General features: G+C 36.4%; 7 protein-coding genes across 11 annotated transcripts; 4 read left to right on the top strand and 3 right to left on the bottom strand.

Moving 5' to 3' along the window:
• Positions 1–470: 470 nt before the first annotated feature.
• Positions 471–935, bottom strand: LOC139812826 (histone H2A). The gene has a single exon (XM_071777926.1). The coding sequence runs from the start codon at positions 876–878 to the stop codon at positions 504–506; it is 375 nt and encodes a 124-aa protein (XP_071634027.1). The 5' UTR covers positions 879–935; the 3' UTR covers positions 471–503.
• Positions 936–1,109: 174 nt separating this feature from the next.
• LOC139813325 (histone H2B) lies at positions 1,110–1,616 on the top strand. Its single transcript, XM_071778779.1, has one exon. The coding sequence runs from the start codon at positions 1,165–1,167 to the stop codon at positions 1,534–1,536; it is 372 nt and encodes a 123-aa protein (XP_071634880.1). The 5' UTR covers positions 1,110–1,164; the 3' UTR covers positions 1,537–1,616.
• Positions 1,617–2,509: 893 nt separating this feature from the next.
• Positions 2,510–4,823, top strand: LOC139813701 (glycerate kinase). The gene is made up of 2 exons (XM_071779360.1): positions 2,510–2,651; positions 2,739–4,823. The coding sequence occupies exons 1-2, from the start codon at positions 2,614–2,616 to the stop codon at positions 4,810–4,812; spliced, it is 2,112 nt and encodes a 703-aa protein (XP_071635461.1). The 5' UTR covers positions 2,510–2,613; the 3' UTR covers positions 4,813–4,823.
• A 228-nt stretch (positions 4,824–5,051) lies between these two features.
• LOC139813700 (small G protein signaling modulator 3 homolog) lies at positions 5,052–11,826 on the bottom strand. The gene is made up of 16 exons (XM_071779359.1): positions 11,691–11,826; positions 10,690–10,889; positions 9,990–10,171; positions 9,664–9,762; positions 9,392–9,555; positions 9,118–9,328; positions 8,848–8,978; positions 8,528–8,761; positions 8,347–8,441; positions 7,912–8,057; positions 7,707–7,804; positions 7,455–7,634; positions 6,941–7,051; positions 6,371–6,681; positions 6,137–6,297; positions 5,052–6,004 (listed from the first exon to the last, which is right to left on the bottom strand). The coding sequence occupies exons 2-16, from the start codon at positions 10,756–10,758 to the stop codon at positions 5,812–5,814; spliced, it is 2,385 nt and encodes a 794-aa protein (XP_071635460.1). The 5' UTR covers positions 10,759–10,889; positions 11,691–11,826; the 3' UTR covers positions 5,052–5,811.
• Usp47 (ubiquitin specific protease 47) lies at positions 11,729–21,403 on the top strand. 4 transcript variants are annotated; one of them, XM_071779353.1, is made up of 18 exons: positions 11,729–11,864; positions 13,050–13,121; positions 14,181–14,390; positions 14,499–14,811; positions 14,929–15,107; positions 15,242–15,416; positions 15,479–15,600; positions 15,681–15,874; positions 15,968–16,182; positions 16,258–16,481; positions 16,561–16,728; positions 17,037–17,415; positions 17,499–17,861; positions 17,966–18,406; positions 18,486–18,739; positions 18,838–19,203; positions 19,283–19,449; positions 19,537–21,403. In XM_071779353.1, the coding sequence occupies exons 3-18, from the start codon at positions 14,184–14,186 to the stop codon at positions 19,685–19,687; spliced, it is 3,918 nt and encodes a 1,305-aa protein (XP_071635454.1). In that variant the 5' UTR covers positions 11,729–11,864; positions 13,050–13,121; positions 14,181–14,183; the 3' UTR covers positions 19,688–21,403. The 4 variants fall into 4 exon arrangements, with proteins under 4 accessions (XP_071635454.1, XP_071635455.1, XP_071635457.1 ...); XM_071779354.1 differs by lacking the exon at positions 11,729–11,864 and adding an exon at positions 11,900–12,187; XM_071779356.1 differs by lacking the exon at positions 11,729–11,864 and adding an exon at positions 12,316–12,620.
• Positions 21,404–22,136: 733 nt separating this feature from the next.
• LOC139813703 (uncharacterized) lies at positions 22,137–24,665 on the top strand. Of its 2 annotated transcripts, XM_071779363.1 has the most exons (3): positions 22,144–22,369; positions 22,559–22,759; positions 23,552–24,665. In XM_071779363.1, the coding sequence occupies exons 1-3, from the start codon at positions 22,340–22,342 to the stop codon at positions 23,573–23,575; spliced, it is 255 nt and encodes an 84-aa protein (XP_071635464.1). In that variant the 5' UTR covers positions 22,144–22,339; the 3' UTR covers positions 23,576–24,665. The 2 variants fall into 2 exon arrangements, with proteins under 2 accessions (XP_071635463.1, XP_071635464.1); XM_071779362.1 differs by having other exon boundaries at positions 22,137–22,369; positions 22,559–24,665.
• LOC139813702 (pyrimidodiazepine synthase) lies at positions 22,991–25,496 on the bottom strand. Its single transcript, XM_071779361.1, has 5 exons — positions 24,975–25,496; positions 24,770–24,875; positions 24,170–24,416; positions 23,847–24,071; positions 22,991–23,775 (listed from the first exon to the last, which is right to left on the bottom strand). The coding sequence occupies exons 1-5, from the start codon at positions 24,997–24,999 to the stop codon at positions 23,644–23,646; spliced, it is 735 nt and encodes a 244-aa protein (XP_071635462.1). The 5' UTR covers positions 25,000–25,496; the 3' UTR covers positions 22,991–23,643.
• Positions 25,497–25,997: the final 501 nt, after the last annotated feature.

Here is a 25,997-nt window from a genome sequence, read left to right as displayed (position 1 = left end):
GTATACGTCAATACGTTTTCATACGGAGGATATCTAAGGGCCAAGCACATATGACAGTCATAGGACGTAGGTCGTAGTCGTGGACGTAAGTAGGTAACGCACAAGCTTTGGCGTATTCTGATCTGTCAGGTCGGGGACTACGACCGTCGTATATCGCTACGCCGTTATGTGGTTTGGCCCTATCAATTCTGTTAACAGTAATAAGTGTTAACTCTTTAACTACGGGTATATATTCATAAGCGATCTCCGCAGACCCCGCATCGCAGCATATCTTAAAATTATAAAATCGCTTATTGGACGACGGCCAATGGCCATATTTCGCGAATGTTCGATTTGTCGTCTATTTAATTTATTGACTAGTCATAGCTACAGGGTTAATTATATGAAAGGAAAAATAATGTTCGTTCAGTGGAGTAAAGCAGGTATTGAAGCTAAACAAGACCATTCCTTCGTAAAAAACATGTTGTGGCCCTGAAAAGGGCCATTTGTGATCGATGCCGGATTTATGCTTTCTTTTCCGTCTTCTTGGGCAGCAGAACGGCCTGGATGTTCGGCAGGACGCCACCCTGGGCAATGGTCACGCCGGACAACAGCTTGTTCAATTCCTCGTCGTTGCGGATGGCGAGTTGCAGATGACGGGGAATGATCCTAGTCTTCTTGTTGTCACGAGCGGCGTTACCGGCCAACTCCAATACTTCAGCGGCGAGATATTCCATCACCGCGGCCAAGTAGACCGGTGCACCGGCGCCAACGCGCTCGGCGTAATTTCCCTTCCTCAGCAGTCTGTGAATACGGCCCACGGGGAACTGCAGTCCCGCCCTGTTGGAACGAGACTTCGCCTTTCCCTTGACTTTGCCACCCTTTCCGCGTCCAGACATGTTGCTCAATTAGCGAATACGGGTTAACGGAGATCCTTCGTTCGTGAGAACCAAGAGGATTGTGACGTTTCGAACGGGAACGATGCGCTTTTATACTCTGCGACGACGGCGCCCCCTCCACCAATAGGAAAGCGCGGTTGTTTTCCGTCCTTCTGATTGGCGCGCCGTAGTCAGCTCGCGGCTGGTATATATACCATTGCGCCGATCGTACAGCGTTTTTCTTGCGCACACACCGCGGACGCTGTATCGTGGTTTCATCCGCAAATAGCCTTCCGACTGTACGAAAATGCCTCCCAAAGCAAGCGGCAAAGCCGTGAAGAAGGCCGGCAAGGCCCAAAAAAATATTAGCAAGACCGACAAGAAAAAGAAGAGAAAGAGGAAGGAAAGTTACGCCATTTACATCTACAAGGTACTGAAGCAAGTACACCCGGACACGGGAATTTCCAGCAAAGCCATGAGCATCATGAACAGCTTTGTGAACGATGTATTCGAGAGAATCGCGGCTGAAGCATCGAGATTGGCGCATTACAACAAGCGCTCGACGATCACCTCCCGGGAGATACAAACGGCCGTGAGGCTCCTGTTGCCGGGCGAATTGGCGAAACACGCAGTCAGCGAAGGCACCAAGGCAGTGACGAAGTACACCAGTTCCAAGTAAATTGGAATTTGGCTACGATATGACCGGCCCTTTTCAGGGCCAACAAGAATTCCGAACATGGACACGCTTGAGTTTCGCACTTATAAACCTATTATAACCTATAACATTAATAGTTTTCGAATTTTTAATATGTATGGAACATTTTATTTTCTTTAATACTCTCTAATGCTAACTGTAGAAGACTTTGAACGTTCTAGTTTAAATAATTATATTTCAACAAAATGACATCTTTGCCCGTTCTTGCCAATGACAACACATAATTATCGAAACCCAAATTTCGCTTGTTTTATAGAAACGTGGTTGTCTAACGATTAAAAATTAGTCCACCAATGTTTGCGAAAAAATTAATCTGCACGAAATGTAAAATCCTTTTTAAGTGCGACTTGAAATGCAATATCTACGAAATCGTTTAGAATTTAGTTTTAGAAAATTCCAAAACAGAACATAAATAGAATTACATAAAATATAAATAGAACAAATAGAAATTTATAAATCACAAAGATAGAACTACACAGATAGAATTTTATAATTCTATAATAAACTGAAAACTTCTTTCGATTCAACTTGACTATTGACTATTAATAAAGAATTAAAATTGCAATCTCTGGTCATTTCATTTTTAATTGATAATATCGTATTTAATCTGTTTTGCAATATTGAACATCGTCAGTACGATTTTATTAATTTTAATTTACTAAAACTTCTCTCAGTGGATGCCACAATTGCAAATACCTAGTGTGAAATATATTCGTAAAGCTAATGAGAAGCAACTGAAAGCAAAATTAATTTCAATACGAACTAATTTGAAGAAATATTAATTTAAAAATAATGAGAAACAGTTATATAGTTGTGTTTTAACGAAATTTTTGCTGTATTTTTCTTTTACACGGTCCTGCAAGCGAAGTTATATGAAACTGTACATTTTACGAAACATGAAGCATCGAGACGTTTTTAATTTAAATATTTCGTAAACACGTGACGTAGAACACAGCGTGAAAACTACTGATAAAGAAAAGATGCCGTGGTGTGTTATCAGAGTCTCCTTGCCGCGGTTAATGCGCTCAACAATCGATCGTAATGCGCAAGAGAATATTCCACAAGTTCATTTTGCACAGGCAAGTGCGCAATCTCTGCAATTTTCATCAGTTCAATTTGAACGTCTCGGGGAAACGTTTCGTTTATGTTTATTTTGATTTTTCCAGTCGTTCGGTCACATTTCGTCCTAACCTCTTGAACATTTCCAAGTGTACGATAAATTTAAATCGCGGTATGGCAACGGACACGAAATTTCTGTCGGAGTCGAGGGCCGATTTGCGGGATATCTTTTGTTCCGCCGTGAAAGCGGTGTCGCCGAGCGAGATCATAAGGAAGAGGGTGAAACTCCGCGACAACGTCCTGCACGTCGACGACAAGAGCTTCCCGCTCAAAGGGGACGTTTATCTCGTCGGATTCGGCAAGGCGGTTATGGGAATGGCCGTGGAGCTCGAGCGAGAGCTCGGCGACGCTTTGAAGAAAGGCATTGTCAGCGTTCCAAGTGTATCGATGGACGCTATTTGGGCCTCCGAGGATAAATCTGGCTTCCCTAGGTTACACAACAGCAGGATAGACTATCGCGAGGGTGGCGTCGACAATCAACCCGACGGCAGATCGTTGGACACCACGCACGACATTATAGACCTGGTCGAGAAGCTGACCGAAACGGACACTCTCGTGGTACTGGTATCGGGTGGAGGATCCGCGTTGCTGTACATGCCGAGGCCCGTCTTGGACCAGGAGGACAAGCTGGAGCTCTGTAGGAAGCTGCAAAACGCGGGCGCCGATATCACCGAGCTTAACACCGTGCGGAAGAAGCTGTCTCTGGTAAAGGGTGGCGGTCTGGCGCGTATGGCCTATCCCGCGTCCGTTGTCACGCTGATATTGTCCGATATTGTCGGCGATCCCATGGACTTAATTGCCAGCGGTCCCACCGTTTACAGTCCGAGATCACCGGAGAATGTTGTCGCTATATTAAAGAAATACAACTTGTATCAGTCGCTGGAGGGTGATTTGAAGGCTGTTGTAACGTCCAAGGAGACGTTTAACGACAAACCGCTGTTGAATCCGGCCAAACAGTTCAGACACGTGACGAATATGATTCTGGGAAACAATAGGACGGCTCTTGAAGCTGCGAGCTTCGAAGCTTCGCGCAAGAAATTGACTCCGATAATATTAAGGAATGACGTTACGGGAAATGTACAGGACGTTAGTTCGGCGTACGTTCACGTAACGAGTCTGTTATGTCTTGTTTTGTTAAATGAGCTGGGGAGAGAGGAATTTTATGACAGAGTACGGACTGTGCCGATACTTTCGTTATCTATCGATAAAGTCAACGAAATCTTTCGTTGTATCGAGAATCTCGGTGGTATAGTCTTAATCGGGGGAGGAGAACCCACGGTTGTAGTGACGGGTAAAGGAAAAGGCGGTAGAAATCAGGAGCTAGCTTTACGCTTTTCGCTAGATTGGTTGGCAAAGATCAAAAGTTATCCGCGACTCGCTGAATACGATGTGATGATGCTCAGTGCAGGTACTGATGGTCAGGATGGTCCTACTGACGCAGCAGGTGCATTCGGTTATCCCGCTATTGCGCCTGTGATGCATGATTTTTACGCAAAAATTAAATCCATGATTACTAAAGAGGATGCGCAAGCTGAGCGGGAGACGACGGACAGAAAAACTCGGACGCAGGATTCGTGCGACCGACAAACCAGTAGATTTATAATAAAATCCAACGTTGAACCAAAGAGACGAGAGTCCAGTAGTAGTCCAAAAGAGTCTCCTCGAGAAGATGTTAGTGAACGTATCGATAATTTAATATTAAAGACAATGGAGGCGGAACGCATGTTACCTGAAAATGTTTTAAAAGAAAACGACACGTACAATTTCTACTCGCGCTTCAAGAAGGGAGCGGATTTAATTAAGACGGGAACAACTGGCACCAATGTTATGGATTTACATTTTATTTATATCAAAAAACGTTTGTGCAAGTGCGAGATTGATTCCTCTGACAAACCAACGTACGAAGAAGATATTTTGGACGTACACGATTTGCATATTGACGCATTGACCATTGAAAAGTACAAGGCTACGTGTGCTCCCTTAAAATTTGACAAAGACAGAATTTTACAAATTTCACCTTTAACTACTGAAGCTAGAGAGGAAAAACCGTTTCTTAATATAAAAATCATTGATGAAACTTTCACAGATTCGTGTTGTAATAAAAAGCATAAACTTGATTAATTAATAAATATACAAAGAATATATCTATGAAAAATCCTACATTATTACATAATTATGTTATATAAAATAAATTATACGTTTTTAACGATATTCCTTTGGAAGAAAATAGATAATTCACATTGTAAATGCTGAAAATTTTTAAATATATACATACAGAATCTTTTTCAATTATATCCGTATATCAAAGGCACTGCTTAAAAATAAATCTCTTAAATTATAATGTTTACTACGTAACACGCTTGAAGATATGACAATATATATTCTCTTTACATACATAGAGATATCTACAGAGATCGTATAATATGTTTATACATATACATATATTATTATATTATTTGTTGAGTGTATCAACGTTTCCTCTCTTATGATAAAGAATTATAAAACTAATTTTTCATAAAGGAATATATAACTACATAATAACATTTATACAACTAGACACGATACAACTTTGGTTATCTAATACTTTCTATCCTAGTATTTTTATTTCATAGATATCTTATTTTTCTCCGTTGTTAATTATTTCGGTAGATACAGAATTACTTTTACAGAGATATTACTTTAAAAAGCTTCTTAAAATATAATTTGCTTGGATATATAAAAAAGAAAAGATTCAATATGTAAGATAGGGTCTCTTCTATCACGACTGTTTATCATATGTCCGTGGGTGCAATTAAATAAATTAATAAAATATAAATTTTTTTTAATAACATCTATAAATGCTGTTATCATGATAAAAACGAGATTATTTATTTGTACATTACGTTTCTTAGTCATTATTGTGCATTAAACTTCAAAATTTTAGACGATAAAAATCTTTTCAATTTTCAAGAGATTGCCGTTATTTATAAAAATTTTAAAAAATTAAAATATATTTAAATATATTCTGATCTTTTTACTATATTAAATTAGAGACTAGAAATGGAAAATTAGATCCCAAATTTCTGGACGAAAATCAGAGTAGCGGCATAGACTTATTAATTGTTAACTCTATCTTATATGCTAAAGATCCCAACTAAATAAATGATGTTTGACTAGCATATCGCGAACTCCATCTTTTAAAGGCTGTGATTGTTCCTTTTTGGGCGGTAGTTCCCAGTCGGGATTCAAGTTGAATGCAAATTGACTTAATATTCTTAATTCACATTTTATTTGCACCCAACCTGGACTATTTATGAAGCTCCATGGTTGATACCTAAATTATATTTAAGTATTAGCATATTAATTTTATATGCTATTATAAATTGTAGCAGGAAGTATGTACTATTCTACGGTACACACTCTCATACACACAAAGACAATATGTTTGTACACTTTATGTACTTACCACTTTTGTACTACTTCTACACAGGAACATAAAACTTCTAACCATAAATGAAGCACTTGTTCGTTTAATCCGAGACAGATGAGAGAACGTAATTTCACATCCATCTGAGCATGTGCATTGTCATGTGTTAAATTTACAGACTGGACGCAACGATATAATAACTGGAAAATTTCCTTTATTATTTATTGAATATATACATGAGAACAATGATAGTGAATGAATAATCTGTCATACCTCTTCTGGGGTGAGAACTTTGCCATCTTCATCCAACCTATATGTTTTGCACAGCACCAATCGACTATAAACAGAATTGAAGTCTTTTTCCACTTCTCTGTTAGAGGCTTCTTCTATAAATAGCCACGGATGACATGGTCCGCCCAAAAATGATGGTCTCTTCATTCCATGCTCTAATACTGCTTTCACAGTGGGGCACAATGTACCCCTTACCAAGTCAGTAACTGCTTCGCTAACCGCGTCGTCTCCAGCACATGTATATTGTTTACTTCGTTCATCCAGCAATTCTACAAACTTCGCGGGAAACCACCCTAAAAATATATTGCTAGATTAATACATTGAATATCATGCACTTACCATAAGATGAGAAAATAATATAAAATTTACTTTGATGGTCTGTATGATTATTAGAGGGATATAATACAAAAATCGCAAAAAATGACAAAACAATATTTAAAAAATTTTTGAGAAAGAAGTTTGCAAAAAAATTGACAGGATTCATGATATCATAAAATCACTTTATCGTAATATTCAAATAATACTATAAAATTTCTTTCGTAAATATATTACCTCTCAAGCCATTCAGTTCTCCTACCCAGCAATGTTCATCTTTTTGACTAATGATTGTAATTATATCATTCTTTCGGAAACCAAGCTCATCGTCATCGTGTCTTTCAAAATCTGTAACAAAATTAATATATTTGCAGAGCAGCATTCTTCAATTGACTTGATCTGTTAAGTTACATGAGAATTTTTACTTTTATGGTTATTAAAATTATATCGTTATGCATCGTATACAGCCCTATAATTGTGTATGTACAGGCCCCTCCCTCATTCGCATCTTTTATACAAACACCCCTTTTCCCACCCACCTTTTTTCAGTACTTCTTCTACCATATCTATCAATAAATTAAATATACCCGGATTTAACGGACACCCTTGTCGCACCTCTTTCTCTGTCTAAACTCCTTCCCTCATCCCCCCCTCTAACTCTGTATCTCGATTCCCCCAATACATCCCCACACTTCCTAATCAATCTCTCTCTAATTATATCGCTATGTAACAATAGAAAATATATTTGTACCTAATAAAGCTTTTGCTCTTCTTTTTCGCGTTCGTGATACATTGACGTAATTATCATGATCTTTCGCATGACTTTCCATCGTATAATCTGCTATAAGAGCAACATTATTTAATTTTGGATCAACATTTATGAAATGCCTCGCAACTTGTAAAACAGATTCCCTCAGATCGACTAGAATTTCTGAAAATTCATATATTAAATTAGATAAAAACATAAATTTGATTGAAAATTCTACGTGGCTGCATTATGTACCTGTTTGACGAATATTTTTAGACTTTGCATCGTCTTCACTATCATCATTTCCAAATAAAATTGTTTGTAACATTGATTTGGTTCGCTTCATTTGACGTCTGTAAAAGTATCGCAAAGGATAAGCGAAAAGTAAAAAAGAATTTTTAATTATAGTGATTGTTAGTCATTAAATAGGAATATATAATGTATTTTTCATCACTTGTACCTATTCAGATGTTGTTTCGGCAAGTTCGGTACCGCATCCGGATTTCCTACTAGCCCGCCTTGATCAGCCATTAAATAAGCTAAGTGACGACGTCGATGAGTCTCGACTAACACGTCTGTCAGTGACCCACTAACTTCTAAAGATACCTAAAATATATATATCAAATATACAGGGTGTTCGATAATTACCGTGTCATCTCTCGTAGGCAAGTAAAGTGGATTAAACTGAATGAAAAAGTTCTTTATTGTTTTGTTTCTCAATAATTAATAAGAAATTAATTATTGAGAAACTTACAAAACAAAAAAAGACTTTTAATTTAACCCGCTCTACCTGCCTACGAGAGATAGGCACAATAATTACCGGATACTCTGTACATTAAAATATAGTTGAGTTTTGTCATAACGTATTTCTAAAATTATATCAAGAAAAATATACATTGAATAATTGGTCCACATCATCAATGTCTCCTGGTATATCTGAGAGAGCGTTAAATATTTGTGCAGAGTTCTCCAGTTGTTTTAAGTCTGTTTCTGAAAGAACATTTAAGTATTTTATAACAAAATTCAATTATTATAAAATAGACTCGCTCTATAAAAAATATATATTAAATATATACCTTTTATTTTTAACATCCCAAGCGTAATTTGGAATAAAACTATAGATCCATCGAAAAGGAACATATCCCATATTCGTAATAATATTTTCATGTGCACAACTGATGCAAACAAAGTTAGAAACCAGTGTAGAGATATAAGACTTAATTCTATATCGTGTTGCACCAAAACATGATCTATGTCAGGAAGATAATTAGCTACTAATGTGCGAAGTACTTTTTGGTCAGCTTGAATACCTATGGAAATAATAATAATAATTTATCGTAACGCACTAAATTTTCATTGACTTCAAATACTTTATAAGATTGGCAAAATGTGTTACCCAACAATGTTGAAGAGTAATAAGAAGCTGGTAACAAATCTTCTACTATTGTTGCCATCATCCAAAATGCATCTTCCTCTTCCAAAAGTAATAATAATGATGCTGCCATCGTACCCGTACCTTGACAGTAACTTGATACAGCAAAAGATAAAAATTATATGTTAATATTATATATTTAACTTATCAAAGGCTGCGTTCCGATATTTACTACCAGTGAATATCGGAACGCAGTCAAAAGTGTCATAAAATTAATCATATACTTCTCCATACCCAATATCAGGATATAGCCAAGCTAAGGCACGCATAACGCGTCTTAAACGCGGTATACCAGTACTATGGAGATGACTGAAACACGCGTTGGCCGGCATAATGCGAAGGAGATCTTTCTCTATTTGCTTATTGGTCATTAATGCATCATTACTCGAGGCTTTCACGATATCTTTGTACGTTATCTCCGATGAACATTTTTTCTGAAGTGCTCCTGTAATTAAGAGAAACGTATTTTTATAACTCATCGTCTAATAGTTGTATTTTTGTTTCATACCTGACATTCGCATCCAAATTTGAGGTCTCAAGGAATGGGGTATGCCACTGCGAACCATTTCACGTAATTTATCTGTACGTGGTAGACTTCGATCCATATTTTGCCAGGAGAGTTCCGCCACTTCTTTGTTATGGCTGAATTCCAAGAGAGCGATCCATTGCAATCTAAAAGAACAAATCAATACATTCCAATTTTGTATACTTTTATACCCCTTTTATAAATACAATTGTAACAGCTATATTTTAAGTGTGTGAAGTAAATGACTAATCAACCTGTGTTGAGGCTCTTCGACAAATGGTATTCCTAGTAACTTTTTTGAATTCTGTTCAGGGCCATCTTCTTCCTCTACGCGAAAGCCAAATTCGTCAAATCTAGGTCAATAGAACAATTATAAATATTACTTTACAATACTACGATGTCTATAAATATAATCGGTAAATATGCAGTATAGCGCCAACCTCTCCGATTTTGTTGAAACTTTTTTTTTCAACAAAATCGGAGAGGTTGGCGCTATACTGCATATTTACCATATAATCTTTTTATGAATTTCAACCAAGTTTTACACATATTATTTGATACATTTAATTGTAAGTTTTACCTATATTCAGGCTGTGAATTCGGATCATCGGGTTGATTCAATTTAGCTAGGATATCTTGCGGCCACATGGATGGAGTTAACGCTGAAAAGGGACCACCAGGCGCTGGCGACAAGGTCTCTCCATATAAACCTCCAACTTCTACTTCAACCTCATCTTCAGAGACAGCTGTTTCTAATTTTTTCTAAAACGTACAATTACATTTGACAAATGTAAACCACGCAAGTAAATGATCAATATAAGATAGTCTTTGGTTATCTAAATTTGCTTTTGAAGAAAAAAAAGACAAATTTTCTATCACAAATCCCAAGTCCATACAAATTTTATTATTTTTATTTTTCATACAATTATATTATTCATTTTTATTCATTTACTGTCATATATTATTCATTTTTATCTCTTTTTCATACGATATTCTTGATTAATTTCTCATACATTTTTCCTTTCTGTCAATCACTGCAAGTTTGAAGTTAACCATATATAGAGATTTAATTATTTCTAGGCACTTTATTCACCATCTCGTTTCAGTTTCATTTAATATACTTTTACACGCTGAAAGAACCATTGTAAACGGCTCCGAGAAACGACTTGGACTTGGCGAGGTGTCAACCGGACTCGATTCCGCATGTTATCTCACGCGCTTATCAATCTGGAGCAGAAGTCGACCGAGCGTCAGAACGACTCGACCGCGCGGGTACTCACGCTGTGCTCGTCCTTCCCGACATAACCATCGTGATCACGAACGTTGAAGAACGACTTGGCCAGGTCCATGGTGCGAAAACAATCCTTGTTTACGGTCTCGAGTCCGTCAACGCGTCAGATCTTCATTGACATTTCTCGTCCCATCGGAGCCTGTCAAACCATGGTGCGGCACCGTGGAGTGTGGAGTAACGTCATAACAACTGGGAAAAAAAGAGAACGACCTGCGTCACACTTACGTAGCGTCATCTGGGAGCTCCTGATTCAAAATCCAGCAGGAATGGAAGACGCAGCGCGATAAGAGCGGCGTGTCTGATAACAAGCAGATAGATATCCCTAGTAAAAAAAACCGAAATTAATTCACATCCCGAGATTTTAATCGCACTTCGTACCCTCTTTCATCCCTACTCTCCAAGTTCCTCAAATTAAAATACAATTCTCGGTTAACCGCACGCATGCAAATCCTGTTCACCGAAAGGAAAATATATGAGTAATCGGCGGACGTCGGTTAATTTATGGAGGCTTACCCTCTTTTATCATATGGAGATAAGAAACACGTTATGTTACGTCTGTGACACATTTCACACCACAACTTTGACAGCTTCGTCGCGTTTTCCGTTTTTTTTTAAATTATTATTAATTAATTATTGATAAATTCAACAGAGATTAATCGTCTGCGCAAGTAAAACAAAAGGCTGGAAAGCCAGTTTAGTAACATTGCGTGCTAATTAATGTAAGTTTTTATTGAGAAGAGGGTCGGTGTAGCTTCTTAATTTTTTTAATGAACAACTGTCCTCCTTTGGGGGTGCAACATCGCGCTTTATCTCTCTCCATCACTTTCTTTTTTTTTAACTATATACAAAGCTGTGAAAAGGGTTTTGATTGCACCGGGGTGCCGAACGCGAAACGGAGCATCGAGAGAGAAGAAAGAGAGAGAGAGAGAGAGAACGAAAAGCGGTGAAAAGAAGAGGATGAGATTCACGAGATCCCGTTACTCGCGTTACCTCGAAGAGGCGAGAGGCGACGGCAGGGTGCAGCACCGGCCGATAATTCCCCTTCTCCCTCCACCCGCGCGACCGTCCAGCCTCCAGCGCCCCGTGACTCCCGTGAGCGAGTGATGCGCCGTGCAGGAAAACATGGCGTAAAGTGAGTGCGTTGCACATGTGTCAGTGATTTCGGTAAGGGGCCAGTTGTGTTGAATCGCGAGGTCGGCGCGAACCGCGAGCGTGCTCCGGCGGGCCGCGGCGGGTAACGGTGTCGTCGGACACGTCGGGAACGGCACGCCGCGCGGCTCCCGGCGACGTATTCGCCGGGGAACACGCCGGGAACGCGGCTCGGGTGACGCACGGGGAGAGTGCGAGAGAGAGCGAGAGGACGCTGGACTCTCTTTTGGCCACATTTGGTCAGTCTCCGCTCTGTCATCGCGGAAATTCGCTCGGCCGGCCGTTCGTCCGCCCGTCTCGGCGGATCTGCTCGTTCAATCGGATCGCGCACAGCCGCGGTAATAACCCGCTCTCGGAAGTCGTCGCAACGCCGTATCGGCGACCATTCCGCGCGCGCGACACGCGGATCCGCTCCGCGGTCGCTCGTCGCCCCGCCGATCGCCCGATCGCGGCTCGGTCGTCCGCGCGCCGCGGGTGCACGCGCCGAGCAGAGCTAGCTTTCCCCGACGCGGCGACGCATTCCGATCTCCTGAGTGTCGTGCCGCCGTGGGTCCAACTGTCGCCGATATACGATTACTCTCTGGCGCGACTAAGCAGATATCTGTATTTACATAACGCGCGTAATACACGCGTGACGCGCGAGCGATGCTAGTAATGCGACACGATGCAACCGGGTCGAGAGATCCCCGATGAGAACGGGGACGTCCCCGTCGACGCCGATTTCTTTGAAACAGTGTCTCTTCCGTTGCTCCTCCGTGTTCTCTACACGAAGTATTTGGAATACGATATCTTGCAGAGGCTACCGGAGTCTTATTTGAATACCTTGAACGCTGAGAATCTCCTATTTTTAATTATTGTTATCTTACATGTTGCTCGATCGATTGTTATATCACTTATCAAACACCAGTTGTGCTTACTGCAATTGAATAGATTGATATTTATCGCCCTAGAAAAAATTTATCCTGTCTAACAGAGTTATAGCGCGTTAAGTGCATGTCGCAAAAGTAAATACGTCATGGAAAATACTATAGGAAATATAGTTATATTTTGGTAAAATTGAAATTTATGAACGGCACGTGCCACTCGTAACGATATTTGTCTGATTAATTTCTTTAATTCTTCAAATTAGATGATTTATATTTTTAATATATATTATTATATTTATAATATTATACTTATGTGTTTTATATACATTTTCAGGTTGGATCAGTTGGTTAGGAATAAGCTTTCTACGTTAGAGCATACATCAATAATAGACCAGTAAAGAAATAGGTAAGCTCAATAATAAAATCTAATCTAATCCCCAGATTCTTCAATTCTTTATAAAATTTATCTTAGATGTACATAATCTCAACTGAAACTTTACATGTTATTTATCTTTATTCAATTAGACGTTGCCTGTAATTTTTGAAAAAGCCAGTGCTATCTATAATAACAAATAAAACAAGATAAAGATAATTCCTATTTTATAGAAATATAAAATAAAAAATGGAACTCGACTTATATGTGTATAATAACTAAATAAGAGTACTAAATATATAACGCAGAACCAGATTTATAGATAGAATTTATTTACTTCAGCTCAGAACTAGATTTATATAGAATAATTAAAATGAGAGTTTATAATTAGTAATCTCAAGTAATTGTGATAATTGTTTGATACTTTAATTCTGTCTCGCGATTAAAAAAAAATGAAGATTATAAAATAGGAAAGCAGAGAGGCGGGAAGAGAGATGGGTTGCGATCTCAGAAAAGAGAGCCATTTCACAAGCTTGGTTTAGACATTCTAAATATAGCTGGAGGCTCTATAGGCTTTCCGTACTGTGTCATGCCGCGCAGAGCAGCATCCTGCTGTGTTGCGTAGATCTTGCTCATTTTCCGCCGTCAGTATGGCAGAATGCCAAATTTGGTCAACTCAAAAGTATCTGATGATTTTTTAATAATCACCTTTCCAAATTCTATATTCCATTAATAAATGAGATATACGTGCTTTTTTCGTTCTATAGTGTGTTAAAATGTAATAATTTTCTTATCAAAAGGTCTTTATTAAAAGACTATCGATAACTGTGATTCATTCTAAAGATTTTTATTTTTTATAATCTGATAATTCACAAATTTTATTTAAAGTTAGATACAATTTGGCACTACACTTATCTACGATTACATTTATATCTGAACTAAATGAGATCGTACAATTAATTTTTCTTAGAAAGTTATTTTGTCATAATACATTTGTCATAACACTCCTAGATTATATATACATATATATTTTAATTGCTATAATAAATATGTGATTTAATGAAACTTATGTGTTTGGCGTTTTGTTCGCAGATCATGGTTTGCAAAGCTGGTGAAAAGACTCAAGTATGTGTCGTTCAGTTTAATATACCTTTTGAGGCTAACCATAAACTTTGCACTAGCGACAAATTTTCCTTATATGCATCGACACGCGTGAAGGAACTTTACAGCTATATTGAAGAACATTATCACATGCAACTGGACAGTTTTAGATTACTTCTATGCACATCGTCATGCACAATGGTTATTTTAATTACATCTTAATTACTTTAAATATATATAATTAATACTACATATGATGTGTAATCATACATGTTCTAATACTCTAATCCATATTATATCCAATATTAGGTTGATTTGTCTGATGTGAAAGACAAAACGGTGGAGCAGATTGGAGTGGATTTCTCAGTTGATCCGAGTTTATCTGAAGTGAAAAATACTCTATTTGTCGTTGATCCAACAGAACCCTTTGTTATTGATCTAACACCACCGAAAAACATGGATTATAATCTGCCAACGTATAATCTTACAAGTGCACCGTCCCTTCAACAACGATGGACTGAGGAAAATATTGTTAGGGAAGATGTTAGGGAAGATGTTAGGGAAGATGTTAAAGATGGTAGAGAAGAAGTTAATTTCAGAAGTTTTATTAAAACTGAAACAAGTATGTAAGCACCATTTAAGAGTTATTTTAATATATATTCGTATATATTAACGAAGATTTTTTTTTAGTATTGTTAAATATATATATCTGTATAATTATTTTTGTAATTTCTTCAAGGCTATGTTGGTTTAGTCAATCAAGCAATGACTTGTTACTTGAACAGTCTTCTCCAAGCGTTGTACATGACACCAGAATTTCGTAATGCACTGTACAACTGGGAATACGTAGATGGTTCAGAAAAGGATGAAGCTCTAAGCATACCATATCAATTACAGAAATTATTTCTCAATTTACAGGTACAACGTGTGCTTATAATCTTAATATCTTCATAAATTTAATGTATTTTTAAACGTATATTTAATTTAATTTTTGTGTTTTTAATATTATTGTTTTTAAAATAATTTTTAATAATCACATTTTTTTTAAATAGACATCTACAAGATCTGCAGTGGAAACAACATCCTTAACCAAAAGTTTCGGGTGGGATTCTACCGAAGCATGGCAGCAGCATGATATTCAAGAACTTTGTAGAGTTATGTTCGATGCATTGGAACAGAAATTCAAAAATACAGAACAAGCGGATCTAATCAATAGACTTTACGAAGGTACAAAATATCATTATGCGTAAGTTGTGAAAATATCTGTAATTTGCTTTCTATGTCGCTAGGAAAGATGATCGATTACGTTAAATGTCTTGAGTGTGGAACAGAGAAATCAAGAGAAGATACATTTCTTGATATCCCATTACCAGTTAGGCCGTTTGGAAGCAATGTTGCATATAACAGTGTGGTAATATATTGCTGCAATTTGAAATATTATTTACATTTATACATATAAATATACATAAAAAAAAGCTTTTCTTCTCGTAGGAGGAAGCGATTAAAGCATTTGTTCAATATGAAACATTAGAAGGAACTAATCAGTATCACTGTGAAAAGTGCAATAAAAAATGCGATGCGCACAAAGGATTGAAGTTTACGAAATTTCCATACCTATTAACTTTACATCTCAAGCGGTTTGACTTTGATTATAAAACCTTCCACAGAATTAAACTCAATGATAAGTATGTAAATTGTACAATATTATATTTGATTAATGAAAATTCTATTCCTAATTTCGAAATAATTTCACATTACTGTGATTTATGCTATTTCAGAGTCACGTTCCCGGATATACTAAATTTGAATTCTTTTATCTCGTCTACAACGAGTCAAGAATCTCCAGGTGGTGAGGAAGACATCGGTTTAGGTATCAAGTGCGATGATAGTTCTACAACAGATAGCGGTACTTTAGATGACGATTGTGCACCGTGTGACAACAGCCTTTCCAACAGTAATCATTCAGCCAGTCATGATCAAGACGATGATGAAGGTATAATATTATGGATGTGATTATTTATCGAAACAATTTTCAGAATTATTAGAGGATGTGTATGTCCACCTTCAGGTATTGATATGAGCAACGGACCGTCGACATCGAGTTGTACTACGCATAATCACGAGAATGAAAAGAATCGCAGTACTTATATGCTGGGAAAAGGCCCATACATGTATGAACTGTTCTCAATCATGATTCACAGCGGCAGTGCGAGCGGAGGTCATTATTATGCTTATATAAAAGATTTCAGAACACAAGAATGGTTATGTTTTAATGACCAAAGCGTTACTCAGGTATAAAAATTAATTTTGAAGCAACTTATTATATTTCTTGACATTATTAACAATTTTTTCGATTGTGTTATATTTTCAGATAACTCACGACGATATCCAGAAAACATATGGCGGTGGACCTTCGAGGGCGTATTATAGCGGCGCGTATAGCAGTAGCACGAATGCGTATATGCTCATGTATAGGCAAATCGATCGTGCTCGTAATACTCTACCTATGCAAACCCAAGATTTTCCACGACATATTCAGGTAAGATTCAAACAAAAACTAGAATTCAGATACAAATTTGAATAAATTGTATGCTACACTTCGAATTAAAATAGTTTGTACAATTCGAATCAATAATCAAATTATTTGTTCGATTTCCACTTACAGTTTTAAATTTAAATACAATTACCTGTAGTTACTATAATTATTTTTCTAAATTAATAAAAATTTTTTCAATGATTAAGGAATTTTAACTGCAAGAGGTTTTTTGCCTTTTTAAAATTTATTTTATAGGAAAACACTCCAAGGTACACTATATTATTTAATACATTATTTTATCCAATTTGTAGGAACTATTGAAGAAAATGAAGGAAAGTGAAGATAACGATAGAAAAAATCATGAGAAGAAAATGTCTATACCTGTGTTGAAAGTGTACTGTCATCATCCGGTAGAAGGGAAATTGACGAATGTCAAATTATATGTCATGCCTGACATAACTTGGGCCGAAGCAACGGAGAAAGCGTATAAGAAATTTGGTCTTGAGAACGTAGTGAGTCTGGATCAGTGTCGTTTAGTTACTTATGAACATAATACTGATTTAATAGAATGTAGTTACGATGATCGAGAGCATGAACCTGTTGGAAATATATGGCGCTTTTCACGTCGATTTGATTTATTATTAGAAATTCGTCGCAAAGATCAAAAGTTTGAGACGTATTTACCAGGTGGTGAGTATAAGACGGGATGGATGTATATGGCTAATTACAATATTTACGGTCAAAATTTAAATTTTTCAAATGTTACGTTTTAGGGGTTGCAACTAAAGTATTTGTCATAGACGTAACCCGAGAGGAGGTAATTGACGGTCCGATCGATATCCGAGGTTTATTGTCGCAAAGTGTTAAAGAGTATAAACAAACCGTAGGAAAAATTATTAATATGGATCCTAAACAAATGAAAGTAATATTGCGAAAATATCCGGAAACTAGACCAGTGGAAAATGATGATAGTGACCTGCAAACTGAAGGATTTTATAACGCGAATAAAGTATTCATATCAACGATGTACGATATAGATAATAACAAACCTTTTCAAGAATCAACAGTACACAGAATTATAGAGAATTTCAAACACGTTATCTCTCTGCATGTCCAGTTACCAGATACCAGTAAAGGTGACATATACTTTTTAAATAGTTTGCAAAATAAATGTCACATAACATTTACAATTGTAATTGCCGTATTACAAAAATTTTAATTTATTATAATTTTTATGTAGAAACATTGGAAGAATTGAATATCCCATTGTTAGATGATAAAAATGAAGAAAAGGAAAAATCTGTCAGTGGTCCATCGAAACTTGGCGTTATTGAATCACATTGGGATGCCAGTTTGAAATATAACGATACCTCGAAAGGTTGTACCCGAAGTAACGAGGATGCCACCATACGAAATATAAGTCCTCAGTTAGGGGAAACTGAAGAATGGAATACTCCTGAACAAAGTAATAGTGAAGATAGTAGCCTTAGCGATAGTGATAAAACGTTGGTCGGCGATGCACCGGAAAGTGTTGATATTGAACCACAATCGTGGGACAGACGCCCCTATGATAAAGACTATATGATTTCAAAGCAATTCGAAATAGAAAACTGGGATATTGATGACGACTCCGATTATTACTTTAGAGCTACACCATATGCAGATAGTACTCAACAAAAATGTATGTCGTTAAAGTCAATTTTAGTGACTATGACTGATGGTTGCTTAATTTAAAATTGTCTCTTTTTTCTTTTTTACAGTACTTAAAGTATTAGTGGATAAAAGAATGAGATTGAGCACTTTGAAGAAAGATTTAGAACCATTTGTGGGTGTGCCTGTGAAGTACTTTAAAGTTTTTCGTCTATCAAATTCTGGTGAATCAGAATGCAGCTGTTTGACGGAGCAACTTAATTCATACGAGGATGGTGAAAGACTTAATGTGAAACTCGGACGAGCTTTGCGTAACGGAGAATTCAAAGTAAAATTATACCAACTACTGATCAACTCTATTGAGGTTTGTACTGTTTTTTTTTTGCACACGTAGAAAGTATATTTTATATATGTTACATTATTGTTATTAAAATTTTTTATTATGGATTAAAATTTTATTAGCCTTACAAATTTTTATACGAATGGATTGTCTCGAAAGATATGACGATTGGACATGCAAAGAAAGAGATATTGGCAGAAATAAAGAGAAAATACGATATAGATATACCATATGAAAAATGCCGTCTTAGGAAAAAGTGTTATAAGACAGCCTCAAAAGTATTTCTAAATGAACAGAAGTTTGACGATCTGCGATTTCATTCGAAAACATTTGAAATGATTGTTCAAGAACTACCAGATAAAGAGACAGTCACAGACACCGATCAGATTGTCGTGTTCGTAAAAAGGTGGTTACCAGCAAAATTGCAATTTGGACAATTCCAAGAAATTGTTATGGATAATAGAACGGTCGAAGAACTGAAAAAGAAAGTAAGATGTGTAAAAAAAATCGCTTTGTATCAATGAAAAGATAAAATGGACTTACATTTTTCATTGTTCTTCTTTCTAGCTTTCCGCAATATCAGATATTCCGGAAGAGCATATAGATATAGCAAAGGGAAAAGGTAGTTTTCCATATGACCATTCTGTGCTTCGAATCCAAAATGAGCATGATTGGAGTGAACATCACGATAGTTTATCTTTCAATTTTGAAGATGGTGCCGTCTTCTTATACAGGTATGCATATATTCATTATATTTCTCGATTGTTAAATCTATGTGAAGTACCTTTTAATCTCACTAAGTTTTTTGGTTTGTTTTACAGGGACAATAGGGAAAAACCAAAACAATTAAATGCCGACGAGGTAATGGAGATCGCTTTTAAGGAAAATTCACGCTTAACACCGCTTTCTACTACTTCGAGTTACAGTCCACGTCGGGAGAGAGCACTTAAAATATATTTGGATACCGAATGATCGTCCATAGAGAGAGAGCACCAATCTCCTAAAATTGAGTTGCTAAATAGACAGATGTGCGAACACAAAACATTTGCACATAAAATGGTTACGTGTTGGGTATTTGCGAAATCGATATTTCTTCAAATGCCAAATGTTTTGTGTTCCAGTGAGTCTTCAGCATTTCAAAGCTTCCGCGTTCCTAAAGATTTTCGGCTTTTTCTTGAAACTATTGGATTTTTTTAAAGCGTTTGGATTCATGAATTGTTATATAGTAACACGGAGTCCCGGTATTCGTACCTGATTTCGAGATTTCTAGAATATGAATGATTTATATGAAGTGTAAAATATGTCCGATATCACCTGGTCTGTTGAATCAGTTTTCCATCTGTAGAATCAAACTGAGCAGTACGATTAATCATAAAAAAAAAAAACTAATAATAGCGATGAGCAAATTTTCTGATTTAATGAAAATTCACGTGTGTTATTGACTTTTCAATATTTTGCATGACAATGTAACTTGTGTTCCTGTTACTCTACTATTTTCGCGAATCTGCTCGGTTTTCTCTATTGTACATAGAGAAATCTTTATATCTTTATGTCTGTTAAAATATATTTATAAAATAGGCATTGCTCTTTGTTGGAAACCAGTTATATGTCTAGTATTGTATAAGAACTGCACTGTATATACAAAAACTATCAATACTTTTGTTATCACTTATCTGGCACAATGATGCAACTTGTATTTTTCTAGCGTATGAAACTTATGGGTTTGCTACTTCATGAAACTTTACTCCATGAGTTTTGTCAATCATTTCTGAGTCTAAAATGTATTTGTATAGCATTTTACCTGGCAGTTATCGTGTGATGACATGTGTCAAATCACTCAATGTGATCAATTTTTTAATAACAAATATGTTATCACATGTACGTTTTATTATTTTTCAATTAACCGATCTATACTAATAATGTGCATAAATTCGGAAATAACGGCAGAAAAAAAAAAGATTTTTAGAAAGAGATTTTGTGAGAGAAACAGACGATTTTACACGTTCTCTTATTCCTGACCATACTACCGATATACAAAACTTGGGAGCATATTGCTACTCAATATTACATTTGATTACTGTTTGTACTTTAAGAGATATACATATCATTGCATTATCTTTGCAATAATACTAAATACTAAAAATAGCTTCTTGTGCATGGGTTCCGAAGATGTGTACGGTAGTGTTCTAGCTTGAAAGTGTGAAACATTCATCGTTTTAGCAGCCAATATTTATTCGCTTGGAAGCTGCTTTCTGTTGATTTTTTTTCCCCGTAAGGATGAAAGATTGATGAACTAGACCAAGTGGTAACTTAATAGTTCTATTTGTTGCGTCTTTATTTATTTTTGTTATCCTCTATTAACGTTTTATTTATCATTTGAAGCTAGGTTTCACACATCGTTTGATCATCGTTTTTATAATCGTTGAATGAAGAAAAAAAAATGTCGATGACTATCTTTTAAAAAATGTCTGATACTATCTTTTAGCAAGGTAGATAACAATGAAAGCAGCGAGCTACATTTGATCTTTTTTTGCGAATAAGATAATTGTAAGATCGTGGAATACATCTCTCTCTGGACACGGATTGTAATTTAAAACTGTCTAATAATCGGCGATCAAAGGTTATTCTCTGTATAATACACTGAAGTTATGAAACAAATTATATTTATAATTATTAACAATGAAATAATGAAGTGTCTGAATTCGCCTCAATTAGACCGCCCGATTCATATATCCTCGTCATCCTTATCTAGTTCTTAAAAATATATTGAACGTTTTAAAAAATGCTAACATCAGTTTATATAAACATTTAGAATTCTGTTTTTATTATAATAAAACATGATGTAAAAGGATAAATCGATAAGGAAAAATCAACTTAATGCAGTTGCAATTATTTAGGTAAACGAAACTTTTGGAATAGCTAACAATAGAAAATCATTGCAGTTTATCAATTTAATAATTTCGTGATGAATATAATGCGTCGAGAATGTGCGTGAAGCATAAGTTAGCTCGTTAGCTACGATAGCATATCGTAGAGCGATTTCGACTAAAGTTCGATTAATTAAATAATAAATTTAAAAAGTTCGATTAATTATATAATAAATTAATCAACAATTCAATCGGTAGAATTGTCTCGAAAGTAAAATTTCTAATTGTTTAATTCGTTGCTACCAATCTAATCTCTCTCTACATCTCTCTACGTGTTAAACAACAAAAAAATTAATAATTCTATCCGGGTTAACGAAATAATACAGGCATTATTTGATGAATTAATTGTTAATCAGGTTAATATTTAGTCGAAGTCGTTCGTTCTTCCGAAACGACCGGGTTTTCTCTCGAACCAACGGTCACGGTACAGGGATGTGTATCTAGATGCGATTCATTCGAGATGGAGCAACTTGAAGCATGATGGCACTCCCAACGCTGCAACAATATGTAGTGTCGGCTTGCTCTCTTTAGTTCATTCCCTCACATTTAATACGTGTGTGACACTTGTAAATAAAGATCCATGTAAAGATCAATAAGGATACCACTTTACATTCCTTACAAGTGCCAAAGAATTTGTTACGAGTGACACCGAGTGGAAAGTAGATATACAAATACGTACGTATCACGACTGTACACAATGACACAAAACGACACCATCATCACCAAGGTATTGACGATTTGGCTGCCTCTCTGCCATCATCACCCAGGTAGCAATTAATGTCTAAAAGACATCATAAAGACATCTTTAAGATTTCTGGCATCTTAAAGACATCTTTATGATGTCTTTTAGACATTAATGCTACCTGGGCAGTTGAAATGAAAATTCAGATTAGATTTAATCGTCGGTATGTTTTAGGTGGAACGCTTAGAGGAGAGCTTAAAAGAGACCTTACATAAAGTCGAGGTAATCAAGAGGAAGCTTGAGACGAAACTACTCAGTGCAGAAAGTCGAGAGAGATTGGAGAACGAGCTGTACGAAATTAAGAAAGTTCTCGGGCGAAACGAAAAGGAATTACAAAGCTTGAGGAAAGAGAACGCCAAGTCTTTCATGATAACGGTGTGCTTGGTCTTTGTGTGTTTCCTCTTCTATGGAATATATTTGATGATTTTCGGAAACGTTTAATACCCGTTGGAAATCGTGATATTAATTTATCTGCTTTTCGTAAGCTTTTTATACGCGGTACAACTGTCAGAACACAGTTTTACTAATTGCCAATTGTGAAAGCCAGGTTTTATAAATAATTAAATTTATTTTATAAAGAGTATGCGGAAAATGAACTTATAATACTTTAATTTTGATATCTTTTTTTACTGTTAGTAAATTAGCTGTATATGTATATCATCGCTACTGTCGTGTCGCGAGTAATATTGCCAAAAACATAACGAACACCATATTCAAATAGAAACATTATTTAAAAGTAGTAATATACCATACTAAGATACCATATATGTAAATAATACCATTGTAATAAAAGGTGCGTTTTGTTTCATGCATGACGTGCATAATGTATCACTTATCCTTGGTTAACATTCAGTGAACAAGGATAAGTGATGCATTATGCGCATCATGGTGGAACGGAACGTACCCAAACATATCTCAGATCTCAGATATATGTAGGTTATATAGATTATATGCAAGAATTTGCATGGCACTCGAAATGCCCTGTATATATAATTACATGTGTACTTGTCTAAAAAAAAATTTTTTTAAATGTATATATTGCAAAAACGTAATTTTTTATGCAAAAGTTAGTATCTGTTATAGATATTACATAAACATCAATTTTATTTTTTAAAATATATATATGTATTTAAGTATATAGAATGCGTAATTTTGCTATGTTGAAAGGGCAACGAAGTGGCGCATCCATGAATACGAAAGGGTACGAAGTGGCGTGTGGCTTGAACTTAAGACGGAATAAACCATAGACTGGACTATCTTTAGCTGTTAGCTATTAAATCATACTGAGGTGTCCCAGCTAGACGACTGCGTATGTATCTGGCGTGTACTTCGGCATCCAGGAAGCTGCCGCTCACCGCAGGATCTTCTTTCATGGCAACTCTCCATTCAAGCTGCATTATATAAGAAAATTTTTATCGCGATCGATATACACGTCAACTATACCAATAATGATATTATTTACCAATCGTAAGAAACGGTCCCGAGGTATGACAAATTGCTCTCCCCTTGTGATCCTTATTACATCTGCTCTCTCGCACCACGGCCATATCATTAAATCCAGCATGCCAGGTTTGCTGCCACCAAAAAAGGGAGTTCTTCTCTTCGCTAACTCTCGATCGAAGAGTTCCAGACCAGTCAATGTCTCGTTGAATACATCATGCTCCAATGTTGTTTCCGAATAAAGTCCCTAAAAGTCAAATATAATAGGATCAGGATGGAGATGTACTTGAGAATTACAGACAAGAATATAAATATTTCAAAATAAAAACCAGCATAAACAAATACCTTATAGTAGAAAGTTGATATCACTGTATTAAATCTATCGATCAATAACTTATCCTTAGCCTTCGCTAAAGGATCACTTGGATACAGCTTGTTTTGAGGATACGCGTCGTCCAAATAATCAGCGATAATTAGGCTTTCATACAAAGTTTCGCCTCCTTCAAGTTCGATACAAGGAACTTTATTAAGGGGGCTCTTTTCTATCAACCAGTCTGGCTTATGTGTTAGGTTCACATATACTACATCGTATCTAAAAGCAAAACAATGCGTGGAAAGAGACGTTACACATATATAGGAATAATTATTATCTACATAAAATTATTTTCTATAGAAAGCTTTTCTAGAGAAAGAAATCTTTCTCTTTCTATGAAATAAATGCTTTGTGTTAAATTATTGTGTCGTACTTGGGAATAGAAATAAGAAAAGTAATTTTACGTACAGAACTGTTAAATTAGAAATTATATATTAAAAAATATATCAATAAAAAGTTTTCAACATATATATATATTTTTTTAAACAGTACAATTAGTGCAAAAGCTCGATATTTTAGGCAAGAAAGCTAACGATGAAACAATAGGTAGCTTGTCGCATAATCGTGCTTACGGGATTTGTTTGGCGTCCAACACGAGGTGTATCCTTTGCGCATATGGACAGAAGCGCATGCTGTACAGGCGTATTTTGCCGGGTACGAGGGGCGGTGCTACCGATCCTGAAAGAAGGAATGCACATTCAGTGGACGTTCTAATCTTTGCGAACCTGTGAACCTGTCAATCGCGCGATTTACGCGACGCAGATGCTTCTTTAGTACCGGTACTCAAATGTTTGGCGCTCATCCTGATCGATGGTCCTCGTATCCTAGCCGTCGAACACGTCAGAAAGACTTGGTCGCGCCGACCTAAATGACGCTCGACATTCCGTTAGCCGGTTGGAGCGAGGAATAAATATCGATGACGACGATGACAGTACGTGGCCTTCTGTGTGCGCAGATATCATACGTACTACGCACACATGGGTGAGAGAAAGAGAGACAATGAATCACGGGGCAAATAGGCGCCTTCTATGCTCAATGCTCATTGCCATTCATTTTTTTTATATATTTAGTAATTTTCTGACAAGTCGCGCTATTCGTATGTCTCGTCAGAGAGAAGTGGAGAGAAGCCTCTGTAACGTGACGGATCAAAGCCAACACGTGGTGAAAGCATATAACCCTACCATAGACACACAAAAAAAAAGAACAATTATCTGCACCTGAGAGAGAGAAGCCTGACTGACTAGCTCTCTCAGGCTTCTCTCTGTCTGTCTGTCTGTCTGCACATTATACACACTTTACATGTATATTGTATAGATTGCGCGCTGCCATTGGAGGCGCGAAGACAGCTGACAGCAGTAATAAAGGCCTTCACACACAAAATCGCGTAAGGACGTAAAACGTAAGCGTAAGAAAATCGACCAATCCCAATCAAGTATTGCGCTGTACGTAATCCCAGTAGGGGAAAATACTCGATTGGGATTGATAGATTTTCTTACGCTTACGTTTTACGTCCTTACGGCATTTTATGTGTGAAGACCTTAATAAGAGAAGACAATCCAAATGCACTCATTTTTTTACAAAAATAATAAAGTACATAAACAATTATATACTTTAGAATAGCAATGCATTTATAAAAAAATAGCTTTAAATGCATATGAATAAGTAGTCGAGATATTAAATGCAATATTTCACACTGTATGTTACGCAATTAAGATTATGGGACTTCTTAAACTCCTTAGAACGCTGTGCGCCTTTCGCATTTCTGTCAATGGAGTATAAGACATTCTTTGCATATATCAA

The sequence above is a fragment of the Temnothorax longispinosus genome, chromosome 5 (genome assembly GCF_030848805.1).
Source record: "Temnothorax longispinosus isolate EJ_2023e chromosome 5, Tlon_JGU_v1, whole genome shotgun sequence".
NCBI lineage: Eukaryota > Metazoa > Arthropoda > Insecta > Hymenoptera > Formicidae > Temnothorax > Temnothorax longispinosus.
This window is presented reverse-complemented; position numbering and strand designations above follow the sequence as displayed.

Bases quoted from the DNA above. Each gene is read 5' to 3' on its own strand.
- LOC139812826 (XM_071777926.1), bottom strand. From the start codon at position 878: ATGTCTGGACGCGGAAAGGGTGGCAAAGTCAAGGGAAAGGCGAAGTCT.
- LOC139813325 (XM_071778779.1), top strand. From the start codon at position 1,165: ATGCCTCCCAAAGCAAGCGGCAAAGCCGTGAAGAAGGCCGGCAAGGCC.
- LOC139813701 (XM_071779360.1), top strand. From the start codon at position 2,614: ATGCGCAAGAGAATATTCCACAAGTTCATTTTGCACAG. The intron at 2,652-2,738 runs GCAAGTGCGCAA...TGATTTTTCCAG, and splicing joins CACAAGTTCATTTTGCACAG to TCGTTCGGTCACATTTCGTC.
- LOC139813700 (XM_071779359.1), bottom strand. From the start codon at position 10,758: ATGGACCTGGCCAAGTCGTTCTTCAACGTTCGTGATCACGATGGTTAT. The intron at 9,556-9,663 runs GTTGATTAGTCA...TTGTTCTTTTAG, and splicing joins GTCGAAGAGCCTCAACACAG to ATTGCAATGGATCGCTCTCT. The intron at 6,682-6,940 runs GTAATATATTTA...ATATATTTTTAG, and splicing joins AGAACTGAATGGCTTGAGAG to GGTGGTTTCCCGCGAAGTTT.
- Usp47 (XM_071779353.1), top strand. From the start codon at position 14,184: ATGGTTTGCAAAGCTGGTGAAAAGACTCAAGTATGTGTCGTTCAGTTT. The intron at 17,862-17,965 runs GTGACATATACT...ATTTTTATGTAG, and splicing joins GTTACCAGATACCAGTAAAG to AAACATTGGAAGAATTGAAT. The intron at 18,407-18,485 runs GTATGTCGTTAA...TCTTTTTTACAG, and splicing joins AGATAGTACTCAACAAAAAT to TACTTAAAGTATTAGTGGAT.
- LOC139813703 (XM_071779362.1), top strand. From the start codon at position 22,340: ATGACACAAAACGACACCATCATCACCAAG. The intron at 22,370-22,558 runs GTATTGACGATT...GGTATGTTTTAG, and splicing joins ACGACACCATCATCACCAAG to GTGGAACGCTTAGAGGAGAG.
- LOC139813702 (XM_071779361.1), bottom strand. From the start codon at position 24,999: ATGAGCGCCAAACATTTGAGTACCG. The intron at 24,876-24,974 runs GTACTAAAGAAG...TCCTTCTTTCAG, and splicing joins CGCCAAACATTTGAGTACCG to GATCGGTAGCACCGCCCCTC. The intron at 24,417-24,769 runs GTAAGCACGATT...TTTTGCTTTTAG, and splicing joins TTGGACGCCAAACAAATCCC to ATACGATGTAGTATATGTGA.